Raw genomic sequence first — 16,973 nt, 5'->3', positions numbered from 1 at the left:
GGGGCAGCGCCGGCCGCCGCTGGGCGAAAGCCGCCGCAGGCATCTGGAAGGTTCCGGCTCGTCCGTCCCCCCGCCGCCCCGACCCTCTCCCCGCCGCCCTATAAATGCGGGCGGCAGCGCCCGGCGTGCGGCGGAGCGGAGGCGGGGAGCCATGCTGGGGGCCTGGCTGCTGCTCTGGGGGGGCCTGGCCCTGCGCTGCCGGGGCGAGGCGGCCGTTCTCCGGCGTGCCGATGACAGCGCCGGGCGGTGCACCTACTCCTTCACGGTGGCCAGCCCCGTCGAGGCGGGCTGCCCCGATGCCAGCGGCGTGTCGGAGCTGCGGGCCGAGCTGGCCGCCCTCGCCGCCCGCCTGAGCCGGCTGGAGAGCCGGGAGCGGGGTGCGGGGGGCTCGGGGCCGCGGGGAGGGGAGGCGGGGGGGGCGCGGGACCCCCAGGACGCCGCCCCGGCCGCCCGCCTGGAGGCCGCCTACGGGGAGCTGCTGCGGGCCAAGTCCCGGCTGGAGGAGGAGAAGGGGCGGCTGGAGCGGGAGAAAGAGGAGCTGGGGAGGCGGCTGGAGAGCAGCGCCCGGGAGATCGCCCGGCTGCGGGCCACCCGCTGCCCCCCCGGCGGGGAGGGACCCGGCCGCGACACCCTGCGTGCCCCCGGCAAAGGTGAGTGCCGGGGCCGGGATCCCCCCGTGCATCCCCGCCACCGACTCCCTGCCACTGCCTCTCCCCCGGGCGCTGGTCAAGTCCCTTTGCTGCCCCCCACATGGTGCACCCACCGCTGCCCCCCGCTTTTGGGCACCCTGACGGGGTGTTCACCCGCTGCGGGGCTCAGCCCTACCAGGGGGTCGCAGCCCATTGCACCAAACCCCCTCCCCATCTCTAAATCAGGGCTGGCAGCCAGAGCCGCCCGCATCCCATCATCTGCCCCGCAGCAGAGGGGGGTGCAGGGGACCGGGCTAATCCGGGGGGATTAGGGGGTTCCTCCAAGGAGCATTAAACCCCGCACCCGGGGGGGCAACAGCAGCTGCAGAGCCGGGTCCCCATCAGCGGGTCATGGATGTGCCCTGCCGCAGCGGGACGGGGCACTGGGCTCCCAGCTGAGGCATCGCCGTTTTTCGGGAGGCAACGGTCCAGCGTGGAGCTCCCGGAGGGCAGGCACGGCGGTGAGGGGGGCTGGCTTGGTCCCTGCTCACACTGCGCCTGGCCCCACCGCAGCCCCCCGCTGGGACCCGCAGCCACTCACCTACCAGGAGCTGCAGTCGGAGAGGACGGAGGTTCCCGCATCCCGGCTGCTGGAGGAGACGGCACTGGGCCGCCCGGGGAGCGAGGACTCGGGTACTGCCACCGGCACGGCCGGCCCCATGCGCCGCTGCTCACGAATACCCCCTGGCCCTGCCGAGGGGCTCACGGGGCACCGCCAAGCAATAACCCCTTTCTCTCCCCTCCTGTCCCTGAGCAGGCTGCGGCGAGCTGGTGTGGGTGGGGGAGCCCGTCGTCTTCGGCCGGGCAGACTCCATCGCCGGCAAATACGGCGTGTGGATGAAGGACCCCGAGCCCGTGTCCCCCTTCACGCGGGAGACCACCTGGCGCGTGGACACGGTGGGCACGGAGGTCCGTCAGCTCTTCCAGTATGAGGCGGCCGAGCAGCTGGCCCAGGGCTACCCCACCAAGGTGCACATCCTGCCCCGGCCCCTGGAGAGCACCGGGGCCGTCGTCTACCGCGGCGGGCTCTTCTTCCAGCCCCGCCGCTCCCGCGCCGTGGCCCGCTATGACCTGCGGAGAGAGGCCATCACGGCCGAGAAGGAGATCCCCGGCGCCGGCTACCACGGGCAGTACCCCTACTCCTGGGGGGGCTACACCGACATCGACCTGGCGGTGGATGAGACAGGGCTCTGGGTGATCTACAGCACCGAGAAGGCCAGGGGGGCCATCGTCCTCTCCAAGCTGGACCCCGAGACGCTGGAGATCCGGCAGACCTGGGAGACCAACATCCGCAAGCGGGGGGTGGCCAACTCCTTCCTCATCTGCGGCACCCTCTACACCGTCAGCAGCTACTCGGCGCCCAACGCCACCATCAACTTCGCCTACAACACGGCCACTGGCACCAGCCGGCCCCTCAGCATTCCCTTCGAGAACCGCTTCCGCTACCTCAGCATGCTGGACTACAACCCCGCCGAGCGGCAGCTCTTCGCCTGGGACAGCTTCAACATGGTCACCTACCCCATCCGCCTCTCCCGGGTGTGAGCTGGGGCCGGGGATGCACTGGCTCAGCCCCCGCAACCCCCGCGTGCGCCTCGGCACCCCGCTTCGCTCCCCAGCTCCCCCCGGCGCGGCCGGGAGCGCCGGCTCAGACAGCTCCGGGCGAAGGTGGGGGCCATGCGCTGACCAGCTGCACCACGATGGGGCCCCCAATGTCCCCGCTGGCACCTCCGGCAGCATCCTGTGGTGCTTGAGTGCAGCGGAGGGAAATGAAGTGTTTCTCTGGAGCCTGGTTGAGCCAGCGAAATGCCTCTCCCCGTCCTTGGCAGGGTTTGGATGGGCCACAGCGGTGCCCAGCCCTGAGCCGCTCCAGCATCCTCTGGGAGCTCCCAGCCCAGCCACCCCAAATTCGGAGCAGGGAGGGCTCAGGCGCAGCAAAGGCGGCGGCACAGGTGGGGAGAGGCTGCCTGTGAGCGTCCCACCTAAAAATAAACACTTTCCCTGGTTGCAAGCAGCAATCCTGTCCATGGGGCTGGGCTGTGTGTTCCCAGGCTCTGGCTGAGCACAAGCACCACTGCTGCCCCCCAGACCTCCCTGCAGCAGCAGTTTTGGGGAGACCTCTGAGGAGAGCAGTGTTTGCCTGTCAAGAGCAGCCCTGAAAGCCAAGCGCCCCTGCTGAGAGCCCACAAGCCCCGCTGCATCCCACACCGCTGGTGCCTGGGGGCATCCTAGAGCTCAGTCACCTCCAAAAATCATCCGGCAGGATCAAAAGCAGTGGGGAATATGGACGCTCATTGCACAAGCCTTGTTTTATTGGGAAAAAATAAGCAGCCAAGCGAGCAGTGGGGAGGAGCACTGGCAGAGCATCCTGCAGCCGAGTGGCCCCTTGGCACACCCAGCCCTTCTCGGCCACGCGCTTCGGCTTTATGGCCATGCCCAGCCACCGACACGGCACGGCAACTACAGCCTCGCCGGGCCAAAACACGCTGGTTTTAACTATTTATTGTAGAAAGGCTGTAGGAGGCTTTTTTCACCCCCCACCCCAGCAGACGGGGCAGCAGCGGCCGCATCCCCCGGGGATGCGCAGGGTCCCAGCCCAATAAAGTTTGCCCACCACTGATGCTGCCTCGCACCTTGTCTTTGAGCCTGGGTTTTCCTGGGGGTTTGGTGGGCTGGAGCGAAGCGCTGGTGCCCCCCTCGATGCACTGACAGGCTGAAGGTGCTGGGGTGGGGGGAGGTGTAAAGCTTTGGCCAGGAAAATGCCCCATTTGGGAGGCAGCTGCCGGCAGGGCTGACCCCAGAAGCACCTTTATTTAGCGTGAAGAGGGGCTGCGACGTGCCCACAACATTGAATGGGAATAAAAGTCAAAGCTTCAGCGCCAAACCCGGAGATTCGCCAGTTGGGAAAGATCAATGAGCTCCCAGTGGCAGGGCTGCGGGTTGGGCTGGCCTGGGGGCAGCGTGGGGTGGGAGGGATGGGGGGACAGAGGCAGCACCCCCCTTGCTGCCACGGCACTGGGGTGTTTGGCTGCTCACCAAAGGGACAGCACTGCTTGGAGCCGGGAGGCCACGGGGATGGGCCCTGGCTCAGAACTGACCCTTGTTTCGAGGCACACAAGACAAGGGGGTGCCGGGGGAAGGCAGCACAGGCTCCTCCACGGTGAGGGCTGTCCTGGGGAGTCCACTGGGAGGAACCAGGAAAGGGCCCTTCCCAGACCACCGGGATGGGTGGGGAAGGTGTGGGATAGGACACATCCCCTGGGGGACACGCCTGGGGTCACAGGGTGGGTGGGCAGCTGGGGGGACCCCAGCACGAGGCAGGAGGCTGAAAGACCCTTTCTCACTCCCCAGAAGGCCCAGGGCAGGGCTGGGATGCTCAGTACCAGCCAACACGAGCGAAGGTGTCCCCCCGGCCAGTGACGTGCCCGCACAGCCACCATGGTGCAGCCCTGTGACATGCCGCAAGCCCCCCCCGCCCTGCCAGCCCCCTGCTCCCGCAGCATCCCTCTGTCCTACTGCAAAACCCACCTGGGACAGGTGTCTGTCTGGGCCCTGGTGCAGAGAAACGAGGCAAATGCCAGGGCAAGAGGCAGGGCTGTGCAGCTGGGGGTGAAGGTGGCTCTGGGGTCACCCAGCAGCAGACAGGGGCTGTCAGGTACCCACCAGGGCCATGAAATGCCACCAAGGATGGGAGAAGAGCATTTCTGTCCCCAAAACAGGCGAGGAGGGAAGGCTGGAGCCCTCCTTTGCCCCCCAGCTCCCCGGAGGCGTGGATGGAGCCCCAGCCTGAAAGGGTAGCCTTGTTCCGAGGTCCCTGGGGACCAACAGCACCAAAGGCTTCCCACCTCCCTGCCAGCGCCGGGGGCCTCTCAGGCTGGGAAGTCCATCACTTACTTGACTAAGAAAATAAACGAAGACAAGCCACCATACACAGCCTTTCCAGAAAGCTGGGCTGGAGCTGAACAGCGCTGAACACACAGCTTTACTTAACAGGCTTTGCAAAAACAAGCCCGGAGAGTCCCTCCCCTCGCGCACCCCAGCAAGAAGCCAGCCTGAGCCCGGGGGGTTGCTGGATCTGGCCCCAGTCACATTTAACCCCCCTCTGCTCTCGCCCTCGAGAAAAGTTACAGTCTTTTTGCAGACTGAATATTATTAATTAAAAAAAAAAAGTGAATTCCCCAAACAAAATAGTTCCTCATTTATGGGAAGTTCAGCACAATTTTTTTTGATGACCAGAGTCCTAGAAAAGAGATCACACACCAAATCCCACTCAAATTGAAAAAACAAGTTCTATTCCAGCGTAAATGGCCAGGAGCAAGTTATCTGGTTAAATGCCATAAAAATATTCAATGAACCGGCGTCACTGACTGAAAGCTCAGCTCTGCCTCAAAGGCAGCCGGGGTGGTGGGGGCTGTTTTGGGAAGGCACACATCAAAATCAGGTTATTCGGGTGCACAAAATGCCCAAGCATTTGCTTTTAATTAAGTTCCTGCAGAAGTATTATCCTTGTTCTGGCTCAGCGCAAGAAACAGCCAAAAGCTTGATACGCTCCCACAGCTGACTGTGGGAAATTCCTCTGACTTTTCTAGTGGCTTTATTGCAGAATTTAAGATTAATCCTTTCAGCGGCATTTCCTTAAAAATAGAAGAGTCTGGTGAACGATTTCCCATTTTTAGGGGGTCTTTCCAAGAGGAACCAGGCAGAAGACAGCCTCAGAAAAGGGAAACATCAGCATAACTCACTCTTTTATAGCACATTTATAGACAAAACCAATGTCTGCATTCACTCAGCTCCCCCCCTCCCTCTTCCTTCCCCTGAGCGTTTGCTGCAGCTGTGTTCGTACGGTTCCTGTTAAAAAGGTGATTTACCTGTGGTGTTACCTACTCAGAGGTTACTTCTGCCCATCGCTCTGTTTGTGGATGACAGCAGCTTTATGTACTCCAGATTGCTGCAGTTGTACCCCCTAAAAGACCCAACCTCGGCAGGAGAGGACTCCAGCTCCTCTGGTGCCCCCAAACCCCGCTTCCCACCCAGCTCTGTCTGCTCCGACCCACCGCTGGGCTGGCAGCAACACCCCTGCCCACAGGCAAACCCGCATGGCTCCCAGCGGCGCTTCCAGAGCCACCCCGACACCCATGGCAGCCTTTCCGTTCTTTGGGCTCCTTGGAGGTGCAGTGCAAGCCAGGAATTACTTCTCAGCAAACAGGTGGTTTCTGGTGTTTGTTACGAACCCAGAGTTCCCTCTGGTGGCCGACCAACAGGATCCTGCCTCTTCATCACCCCACAGCCCCAGGGCAGGGAGCCCAGGGAGCCTTCACCCCACACTGGAAGATGCTTAACCCTTCATTCTGCCCCTTCCTTCAAGGCAGGAGCCAGGAATTGCGTCATTTGAACGTGCGTGTTGCTTGCAGCGAGCTGGGAAGGGAGGAGGTCAGGAGCAGCACAAGAAGGAAGCCTCCCGCGTCTGTGGGAAGGATCAGATCAAGGCTCAGGTCAAGGCTCACTCCTGCAGAAAACCTCTTGCTTTTAACAGCCCCTTGGTGCGAGGGTGCCTGTGCAGCCAGCGCCTGTACTCACCCGCTGAGCCGGCTGGGCTCACCCAGGTCTCCTCTGACGAGCGGCTCTTCTCCAGGAAACCAGAAGCCTCCAGCAGCAGGCAGCTCACCAGCACACCGGAGATGTAACATCTTGCGAACACAACCAGCTGTCTCCTTCCAGGCCTTGATGGAAGCCATGTCCTGAGAGACCTTCACTGGAGAACGAGATCAGAAGTGCCGGGGCAGACAGAAACAAGCCGTTTCAAACTGTTCTTCTTTAGAAGTCTGGTTGTATTACACACTCCTCACTGGGCACGTGACGTTCAGGTGCTCTCCTTGTGTCTTGTAGTACTTTGCTAATTATGAGATTACCCGGATACTTTATTTAGAGAATACTTTATTAGTTTCTGTAATCAAACCCATGTAAATAAGACCGTACATATTTAATACAGTGCGTTACCCCTGTACAAATGGAAAAAAAAAAATTAAGTTTAACATTTCTAGACCAATATGGCTGTTAATTTCTGTACAATGCCAACTCACACTACAAGTGGGATACTTTTTTCCAAAGTTGACATCACAGCTAAAGTTTCCAAAAATTCAAATTATATATATATTTATATAAAAAGATAACCAACAGCGATTCACTAGGCATCAATAGCAGCAACAGCCTTTCCAGCTTCTGCAGTCATTTGAACAAAATTATACACATTAGACTTTCAGCTCACTCTTCCTTCCAAAAAATGTAAAAAAAAAAAAAAAAATCCCAGAAAAAACCAGCAAATTCTGCTACTGATGTGGTACCTGGTGCTTTTTATTAGCTTTTTCAATCATTGTCTGGAAAAAAACCTCTAGAATAACATTATTAAAAACAGCTCCAGTATAGCACAGTCACTACTACATATCATAAGCAGGTACAGGATATCTTACATTCACAGAAGTATCATACAGTACTGTCCTACAGCTATAATACTAGAGGATACAATTAAAAAGGCATTTATTTGACTTGATTCTACTTTCCAGCACACTGGGCAAGGAGGTGGTGCGACGCAGCTCTGATATAAAGAATGCACCTTTTGGATAAATCTCTCTTTAATCCAGTAAGGTTTCTTTTATTCTTGTGGCACAGTTCGAAGTGCTCGTTGCTGTATACAGACATAAACTGGAAACCGTTTAAAGATCACTCGCATCATATAAGGACAGCTGGACAGAGGTGAACAGAACAAACCTGACCATCGAGGCAACGAACCTTTCAACTCCAGAGGTGAATGACTGAGGGTGGGGGAGAGGGTGGAGAGAACACGGGTGGCCAAGTAGCGTTTTCATACGGTGATCTAAATACAGTATATTGTCATCCAAGAAGCAGCAGCCAGCAAAGCACTGCCTTCAGAGGGAATTTCAACATCATCAGCATTACTCCTTGTGTTATTACATCAGGTTAGATGTCACAGGGCAAAGGCAATTTTGCCAGCTCTATGAATCCCTCTGCTTATTTTACAAGATAGAAGCTGCTGAAGTCACTAAAAACTTAACACACATTAATTGGCCCAGCACCATCTTCAGATCTGCATGTTCTCATACTCATGGGTTTATAAAAAGATAAATAGCAGCTGAAGATCAGAGCCTGAAGAAAATAAAAGTATTCATCTTGTCAGCTAGGAACGTGCCTCCCCAACCACCTTCTTCCCCGCCGTTGCTATTTCTCAATTTTTTTCACTTTGGGAAGCATACAGGTGTGTAAGCCAAAACACGCGCACATGTGCAGGACGTGCACACACCAAAAGCAGCCGTCATGCTGTTAGAGAAGATACAAGCCCAAAGAGCCCAGAAGCTCAGCTGGATATGCAGCAGTTTGCATCCGTAACTGCCGATAGCTTCCATGTCCCGTCCAGAGCCCTGCAGGGAGAGAAGACTGTTGTCTTGTCCTTTGGGCTACGAATTCATGCTGCTGTCATCTCACCCGCCCTCCCCTCTTCCCCCACCTCCACAGAAACACAGCCTCTAAGATTTTGTTTCTTCAGTTTTGATTGCCTGAGGTTTGATTGGTCCAGTTCTAACAGGTTTTGTTGCTGTGGCAGGCGCAGGGGCAGGCTTTTCCTCGGTTTTGTCCTGGCAGACTCCTGAAGAGTCAGCAATTGCCTCGGCGGGTTTGCTCCCGTTCTCCTCCACTTTCTGCGCTTTGCCTCCTATGGGTTTGCTCTGCTGCTGCTGCTCAGAAAAGAATCTCTGGGTGGACTGAAGGACCTCTGCTCTCTGCTTTGCCTTAAGAAAGGGAGAAAATATGTTTACTGAAGGAGAGGGCATTGGAATAAGAGTGACTTCACAAAAGTATTTCCTAAAAGAAAGAGTAAGGACTGACCACAGTGGCCAGACTTTCCTAGAAAGGCACTGTCTATCACTTGCTTCCCAGATGTCACCACATCTGGGTGCTTGGCTCCTCAGTAGTGCTTTAACATTATGCCTAGGCTTCCCTCGCTCTTCCTAATCCTCACGAAGAAAAGAGGATCAAGGACAACAGTTCGAAGCATTTTCTAACATCTTTTTATGCCACTATTATTGCAGAGCTTAAAAAGTATAAACACTGCCTACAGTAGGCTCAAAGCGAAGCGTAAGTCAGACATGACCAGAAGGCGTGGGTGACCGCACGCTGCCCGAGCCCTGCCACCACCCCAGCCAGACAGGCGCTGTCGGCACCGAGGGCCGTGCCAGCTGCCGTTCCTCCCGCAGTGCAGTCTGGACTCCTTGAGAGCAGGGGCTCTATCACAGCAGCAGAAGCTAGTCTGAGCACCCACGTTTTTTCCCCTCTGTTGTTCTGGACACAGACTTCAGAGCCTGCAATGGGGATGCAAGTGAACCTGGTTCAAGGCTGTGTTATATGTAATCTGAAGCCTTATCTGCTTCCCACTCAAAGCGGGCGCTCACTCCAGGAAGCACAAACTACTGCCTGGCTTCCTTCAAAATCCCTCCTCTGAATCCTACTGGTAACCTCGACATGCACCTGTGAAATTCAGCCTTTGTGGCTACATGTTTCAGTTCCAGTTTTACCCTAGACCCTTCATTTGTCAGTGAAGCACGGTGCAGACCAGATGCTTCAGACCAAGCACTTGACTTTCCTGCCCAGACTCAGGCAAAGCAGGAGCTGCATTATGAGTTCCATCTGTTGGAAGCAGCCTGATCAAGCCCAATGCAGTCAAACACTTTTTTTTTTTTTTTTTTTAAATTAAAAAGGTCTATCTGGTACAAGGAACCCCAACCACAATACAGACACTAAGCCTCTGTGTACCTCTCCAAGTATTTTATGCTTTTTACAGAAAACAGGGGAAAAAAACAAACCAGCAAAAGCCTGTAACAAGAGGTCTTGGCTTTAATACTGTGTAGTTGCTCCAAGTAACTAAACCAGCAACAGAACAGAAAACAAACCTATGAACTCTGGTGTGCAGGACTGCAACAACAGTCTGATTTGACTGGAGCCAGATGGACACCTGAAATCTTGTGCAGAGATTTCAGCCATCCCCTGAGGTTAAGGCTAGAAGGGGGGATGACTTGATCACGAGTAACCAAGCGTGACCGCATAACTCACATTCTTCTGCTCAGTGTTTGCAGGGAGATTCAGAAAACCAGGACTGCGTATTAGTGTTTGCCATGACTGGCTAGATTCAATTCACAATATAGACTCAAGATAATACACTAAGCATCACCTGGGAAGTCTACAGCTAGCATAAACCGGTGGTAGAAAACTAAATGGACCAAATACCTTGAATTTAAGGGGTAATCAGTTCTCCCACAACCACACATTACCAGGAAAAGCAAGCCCTCTTCTGCTTTTACACCTCGCTGCGTGGGTTACGGCAAATGACCGTAGATGAAGGAGCTCCTCAGTACCATCTACTCATACAAGCAACTTATTCTGCAGAAAACAGGCTAAGAGTACAACTGTGTCCCTACACAGACGCTCCATACTGCAGTCCTGTCTTGATAAGAAGAGTTTGCCTCAACCTGAAGGGTCCCAAAGTGCCTTAACAAGTTCGATGACTCTCATCACCTGCCACCAAAATGCAGCCACCTCTTCTGTGGAGTGCGTCATGCTACTGCATTCTACCAGAGAATTAATCACAGGCATTTCAAACCACTGGGAAATGAATCTCCACAATCACCAAGGAGCGAGGCTGGCAGGAACAGGAGGGTTCATACTGCTGCTCAGAGCTGGGGAGGCAGATGTGAAATGACAGCTAACAGCCAGGTTTGTAGGCTTCACCACTCACTCCAAAAATCCAGGCTCTTGAAACCTAGTTGTCAGATTGCCTTTGACAGCAGTGGCAGCTTCACAACCGCTCACCACAAGACCACTTGGGAAAGGAAGCTCCCTACAAATTTTTTAGTCTGAAGTTCTTATTAAAAAAACCAGGGCTTAGAGAAGCTCTGTGTTCAGCTGTTAAAGGCCCAGCTACCGGCTTTGGGTTCAGAGGCATTTTAATTAAGACATGATTTGCAGACACATTCCTGCCCTACAAGCTGTCAAGACTGAACTGGTGTTAACAGCACTGCTGTTCAAATACTAACCTTCATGTCTCGTTCAGCCTTCATCGCAGCCTGGGCCTGATTGCCTCTGGCTCCAGATACTGATCCACAGAGACCTCTGGCCACACGCGGTAAACGAGGGTGGCTCACAAGGCCTGTGGTCATCTGAGACGGCATCTGACTATGCGGTACTATTGGCAGCCTCTGAACAGGTGCTGGGAAGGTGTTAGTATATGGGGCTCTTACCAATGGAGGGAGCAGGTTAGGCTGAGAGAGGATCTAAGTGGGGGAAAAACAACAAAAAGAGACATTTCGCAATTAGAAAATTGCCAACTAGATTGCAACGTTGGCATTATCTCAAAGGGGAAAAAATTCCTGCTCTGCCATCAAACTGATGTCAAGAAAATGGGTTTTTATGTTAAGAAAGGCCATGCTTGAACTCCAGAAAAAACACCAGTCCTGTAGTGCTGCTGTGCCTGAAAGCAGTACCAACAACTTAAAACCAGCAGGTAATAAGGGAGAAGACCCATGCAAGGCAGTGGAGGAGCCACTAGTGAAAGGCAGCCCTGGAAAGGCTGGGTAGTCTCTGCTAGTGGCAACCAAAAAAAAATCGCATCTCAAGTCCTGCAGTCAAACATTCCAAATGCTAAAAGACAGGCAGAAATATCCTACATTTTTAGAGAGGCTACATTTCCCTAGCAGCCTGGCTACACCCGTAACAGGGATGCACCACCCTTGTAAGCTGTGCTCCCTGGGATGCCAGAAGCAAACCCAGCCCTTTGCCATCAGCCCCGCTTTGTAAGGACTGTATGACCTCCAGAGATCCTTTCCAACCTGAACTGCTCCACCAACACCCGAGAGCTGCATCTCAGACAAACAACTGCAAATCTGCTTTGTCTTTAAACATTTAAAATATGCACTGGGACCCTTCTGACACACAAAGCTTCTCCCTTTCCCCAATCAAATGACCTGCTTCTGCAGGATGAGGAGCGTTACAGCTGCATGGGGAAGCCAGCAGAACTACTGTCTGTTCTACATTATTCACAACTTGTATTAAATTCCTCAGCGTGCACAGAACTCTCAAAATTAAACACACCACAAAATCCACACTCCTAGTTAGCAAGATCAGAGGGTTTTTTTCTGGCCTTGGGCTTGAAATAATTTTTCTCATACCATTTCATTTTCTTTAAGGATTCCATTTTGTACCTCCCCATGATAAAGCCTGAGGAAACACAGCCGAGTTATAGAGTCACCAGGTCATACAGAGAAACAGACTTGTTTGTAGGAAGCCACCAGTCACCCACCTGTGGTGCAAACTGTGCAGGAAATGGCTGTGACATTCTCACAGCGGCAGCTGCTGACTGAAACTGCTTCTGGTAGACAATGCTGTTCATTTTATTGGACTGATTGTTAGGACTTGTAGAACTGGCCCTAAAGAAAAGAACACCAGTTAGAATCACACTGCTCTCATCCAGAGGATGTTTCTGCCTTTAGTTACAACTTAACTAGAAATGCAGCATTGGAGGGGGAAAATATAATCTTAGAGAAGCTGGTATCAGATATTCTTCTGTACCTACTGTTAGTTTCAAATGCAAAAAAACCTCAGAATTTAAGAATATAAAGAGAAACCACAATCCGAAATATTCAGGATATGGAAAGATTCCAGGGTAAAGTCTGTACGAAAGGGAACCTTTCCCAAAACTATTCATAACACAAATACTGATGTTAGAAGTGTGTTCCCCTTCCCATCCCTGCTATCTTATGTTCAGTCCTACCCCTTTACACAGTTTGCTCTATCGTGTCAAGTTCAGAGCTTGTCACAACAAGCATTAAGCATGCGCAGCAGAAGCTGCCATGTGCAGCTGCTTCCATTCTTACCTGTTGTCAAACGTTTCAAAATGCACTTGAACAGATTTCAAGAATTCACAGAAAATGCTCTCTCCCCTGTTTTATTTGGCTGAAGAACATGACCTGCCATTAAAACTTTTAAGAGGTACTAATCAGCATGAATTAAATGAAGCCTGAAAGATTATCTGGGGGAAAGGCACCAAACAGCCCTCAGATAAAGAGAAAAGAGGGAACATCCTTCTTTAGGAAATGGAGCTTGATTCGCAGAGCGTTCTCATGCCGAGTGTGTGGGTGATACACTTACTTAACGTAAAATGAGCAGCAGGGCACCAGTGGCAAGGAAGACAGCTAAACTCAACACACATCAACATTTTGTAAGCTTAAAGAAGTCTCCGTTTAGTTTTCACTTTGAACTCTTGAGATCTATTATGCTTTTGTTGATCTACCCAGTACCTCTATACTTAAGAGCAAAAAGCTTATGATAAGCCCTGCTTTGGCTGCTAGGAAAAGAGACATCTCGTGTGGAATCTCTAAGATATATACCATCGAATCAATCGTCCTAAATGCTGACTAGCTCGCAAATTCAAGTTTCTTCTTCCTCATCCCTTCACTTTTTTCTTAGGTGAAGTATTGGAGGCACAACTTCAGCATTGAGTTCAAAATCTCATTTCTACTTCACTAAAAAAGCCTGAACACTGTCAGTCTGCTACAGTGAAAGCCACCAAATATAGTTATTGTACATGGGAGCGCAGCTTTCAAGAACAAAGCTATCTTGTAGCAAAGTTCCATTTTCAAGTTCCTTCAGTAACTTCACCCACAAGCAGTCTAGTAGGTTTACCATGAAGTGTATCTACATATGAGCAAGATTCTGTTAATTCTGCCAATTAACCAAGCAAACCTGCAAACAGCTTACTAATTTAACTTGGGAGAAGCTTATAGATCTTGCAATCATTCTTAGTTCTCTAACAGAATTGTTGCCACAACTGCAGTGTAAGCCTTTAAGTGTTTTTACTTTGAGCACCGCAATTAAGAGAAATTGTCTCAGAGTTTTATCCCAAAGTACATCTTCCCTGCCACTTCTGTGCTTTCCTGGTAAAACCCCCAGGTCGTTTTACATGACTTGTTTAGTTTCGTTTAATCAAAATAATATTTTTAATGTTTTATTTCAGAGCTATGTATTTCTGGCCAACTATAGCAGATCTGATGAGCAGCAGGAATGCTGCTTTTAAGCTAAGATTAAGCATTCTATTTTATATTAGTAGCCCCTCACCTCATACCTTTCTAGAACTGGCTGTTCATGCATGACTAGGTACATTTTCTAGCTCTGATTTCAAGGAATTTTGAGCTTAAGAGAGATTTACCGGAAGGGACTGGAGGTTGGAGTAGTACTTCTACCAGTAACTGGTGGTGTTCCAGGTTTAACATCAATGCCACCTCCAAAGGCCTTCAAGTCCATTTCTGATATCTGAAAAACACAGCAATGGACATGTTAGATCTCATTCAAGAAAAACTACATTTACTAAGTAACTGTTAGCTTACCTCACATTTTTCTCAATGAAAACAGGTCAGTTAAGTGGAGGCAAAACCCAGATTGCAAAATGGCTTCTCATAATTAGGACAACCCCAGCAGCATAAACACCTCTGTGTACAATTTTCCTGCACTATTTGGCACTTCCAGCAATGGTACTGGCTTTCTAACTTGATCTTCCTATGTAACGAAAGGGGATTTGCGACTCATTTTACATATTTGGCCCTAAAAAGATGTTTCAGGGTTGAAATTTCCTTCCTCCTCTCAGGTACCACCGGCAAATATTTAGATACAATCCCGAAAAATGCTGAAGTGAAAAGTGCTATACAATAACCCAGTTCTATAAAAAAACCAAAAGCACAGCAAAACCTAAGCTGTCATTCACACAAAAAATCTCCAGACTCTAAATGGAGCAACGAATCTTGCATGTTATTTTGCAGATACACTCAACAGAATAAATTAGTCTCCAGAACAGTATCTTTCCACACACAGCCATGAAGCGTAATGGCAACAATAAATCAGTTAAAAGTGAGTGGCTGTTTTAAGTTGACTTTCTTTAGCAGGAACATGATGGAACCCTTAAAACAGGGAATAAAAGTCACCTATGGCCACCATCCCACTGTAGCTCTTCCTTGTTTCTTGTTGAAATGAGCAATCATTTTCCCATGACAACTGCAGCAAGAAACACGCTACTGCTTGGAAGATGGGCTCATAAAAATTATACAGGTTAAAAGGTTTGGCCAGATCCTATGAAGCTAGAAAACTGAACGGTGCAAAAATCACCATATACTCTGGTGGGTGACAGGATGAAAACTTCATCTAGGTCATCGGAAATTCTGCTTGCCATTACTGTCCAAGACATGGAATTAATGCCTGAGAGATTTTTCTTATCACAGCTGTAAACCATTGGGACAGCAGGGTCATTTTATACTCAAAAGCACCCTAAAATCTAGGCCACAAGCTGTAAGGATTTCAGGTGCAGCTCCAGAGCTAGATTACTCCCTGCTCTGGGGACAGACCTTGCTATGTCTGACAGAAAGCTTAGCTGTGTTCGTGTCCAGTGTTATCACCCACTGCTCACCTGAAAGTATGCTGCAACTGCGTTGTGCTGCACACTATCCGAAAATCCCAGGTGCCTGTAAATCTGTGATTCCATCTAAGACAAGAGACCTTGTGATTGGAAGCCAGCTCCACACATCCCCTCATTAGCAATTACCACAGCAGCTCCAGATAAAGGAGAGAATTCCCTCCCAGGTATTCGTGTATTTCAGTGTTACCTCCTTACTGGAGCTGTCACTCCAGGAGAGCTTTCTTCAGCTGCAAGACCAGCCTTTTTTTTTTCTTTTTTAACACATCAAAGGTCCTGCCTTGCATACCATGCTACGTTCTCAATATGCACCTTGCTGTGCTATTCAGAAAAGCAGACCCCAGCAACATCAGTAGAGTTTAATTCTGGTTTAAGGTCACAGCTGATACAGAGTCCACTGAAGGCCCTAAAACTCCAGTTTGTTGCACCAGAAAGACTTGATCCCATACAACTTGCTCCAGTATGAGACCAGAAACAAGGCGATGAACACATGCACGACCAGAATCAGAAACCAGCCCTGACAGTGTAATGTTGTTTGCCTGCTGCTCAAACGACAGTCCTGTACTATTTTCTACATGGCTTGTACATGAAATACCCTACTAGTCCACAAAGTCAATGTCAAACTGCGTATTCCTACACTGCAAATTGACTAGTACATCAAGTTAGCTACAAAAACTCAGCTAAACCTTTACAAAATGCACAGACCCAGCCACAAAGGAACTAACCTTGACTGGCTTTTCTATCTTCCCCTCCCTACCTTTTAAAGTCAAGGCAGATTTTCAGATGCAAGAGTCAACCTGGGTTGCCATGCTGGCTCTATAAAACAGCACACAGCTGTGCTTTGTATTAATTTTTGTACTGTACATCTACCAATACTGTTACCTTTCCAGTTGCAGCAATCATGCTGTGTTGAGTTCCTGCTGGGATTAATCCTCTGAAAGGCTGGCTTACTTGTGCAGATCTGCTTAGATTTTGAGCCTGCGCTTGTGGTGGTGTGTGCTGTAGTGGTGGTTGTAAAGATTGGGGTAGGGCAATAAGTGGCTGTGCAGTGGATCCAAAGTTGGGCAGAGAAATTTGTGAGCCTGGCAAAGGAACTGTCACCTGGAAAACAAAAAAGTACAAAAATCACCAGTAACATATACACAAGGGCCATTATTTAACCTTTTTTTACTAGCTCTGTGACTTCAGTTATATTCAAGGTAAATGGCTTAATGAGTTCATACATTTACCCAGACAGCTGCGAGCAAATAAGAGAATTTATTGTTTAGCCTGTCTTTATAAACAATTCTAATGGCATTTGGGTCTTTGCTTTTCAGAAACAAAGCTGCATGCTAGCTCCTAACTGCAACATCATTCATCATGATTTCGTTGTATGAAGAAGTAAATTTAATTCAACTCAGAAAATAAAAGTAGAATAAAATAGCCAGTTAGGGGGGTGGATGGGGTTATTTATTTACTTCAAATAATTTTAGTCATCATAAGGACACAGTTTGGGATGAAAACTGTATTCTACTTTCCAGGAGTCCCAACAGCCAGCAGTCCAAGCTTAAAAAAAAAACAAAAAAACCCCAAAAAAAACCCCCACCAAACAAACCACAGGCTGTCCCTTGCTTGCATTAACAGGGAGTGCTGTGGGCTGAAAATACCACAGAATGATAGTGATAAATGTGAAAATACCACAGCAGTGACCTGACTGGCAGGAGTTACTGCATTTCCTAGTCTGACCATCAATCCACAACCTGCAAAATTATATTCTGAGTGTGGCTAGA

The 16,973-nt window shown here is 50.7% G+C and overlaps 2 protein-coding genes across 9 annotated transcripts in view; one reads left to right on the top strand and one right to left on the bottom strand.

Moving 5' to 3' along the window:
• Window positions 1-74: 74 nt before the first annotated feature.
• Window positions 75-3,306, top strand: MYOC (myocilin). Its single transcript, XM_068416867.1, has 3 exons — window positions 75-650; window positions 1,203-1,322; window positions 1,447-3,306. The coding sequence occupies exons 1-3, from the start codon at window positions 152-154 to the stop codon at window positions 2,229-2,231; spliced, it is 1,404 nt and encodes a 467-aa protein (XP_068272968.1). The 5' UTR covers window positions 75-151; the 3' UTR covers window positions 2,232-3,306.
• A 4,004-nt stretch (window positions 3,307-7,310) lies between these two features.
• PRRC2C (proline rich coiled-coil 2C) overlaps window positions 7,311-16,973 on the bottom strand; it is a 75,266-nt gene continuing 65,603 nt past the window's right edge. For all 8 annotated transcript variants that reach the window (XM_068417024.1, XM_068417027.1, XM_068417026.1 and 5 more), the window contains 4 exons: window positions 16,087-16,305; window positions 13,951-14,054; window positions 12,046-12,172; window positions 7,311-8,485 (listed from right to left, as the gene is read on the bottom strand). In XM_068417024.1, the coding sequence (XP_068273125.1) occupies window positions 8,225-8,485; window positions 12,046-12,172; window positions 13,951-14,054; window positions 16,087-16,305 (711 nt within the window). In that variant the 3' untranslated portion in view covers window positions 7,311-8,224. The remainder of the gene's footprint in view (window positions 8,486-12,045; window positions 12,173-13,950; window positions 14,055-16,086; window positions 16,306-16,973) is intronic.

This window comes from Nyctibius grandis, chromosome 21 (genome assembly GCF_013368605.1).
Source record: "Nyctibius grandis isolate bNycGra1 chromosome 21, bNycGra1.pri, whole genome shotgun sequence".
Classification (NCBI taxonomy): domain Eukaryota; kingdom Metazoa; phylum Chordata; class Aves; order Nyctibiiformes; family Nyctibiidae; genus Nyctibius; species Nyctibius grandis.
This window is presented reverse-complemented; position numbering and strand designations above follow the sequence as displayed.

What these genes read in the sequence shown, in the direction of transcription:
- MYOC (XM_068416867.1), top strand. Translation starts at nt 152, where the DNA reads ATGCTGGGGGCCTGGCTGCTGCTCTGGGGGGGCCTGGCCCTGCGCTGC. An exon ending in CCTGCGTGCCCCCGGCAAAG is followed by an intron (nt 651 to 1,202) that starts GTGAGTGCCGGG and finishes GCCCCACCGCAG; the next exon opens with CCCCCCGCTGGGACCCGCAG. An exon ending in CCCGGGGAGCGAGGACTCGG is followed by an intron (nt 1,323 to 1,446) that starts GTACTGCCACCG and finishes GTCCCTGAGCAG; the next exon opens with GCTGCGGCGAGCTGGTGTGG.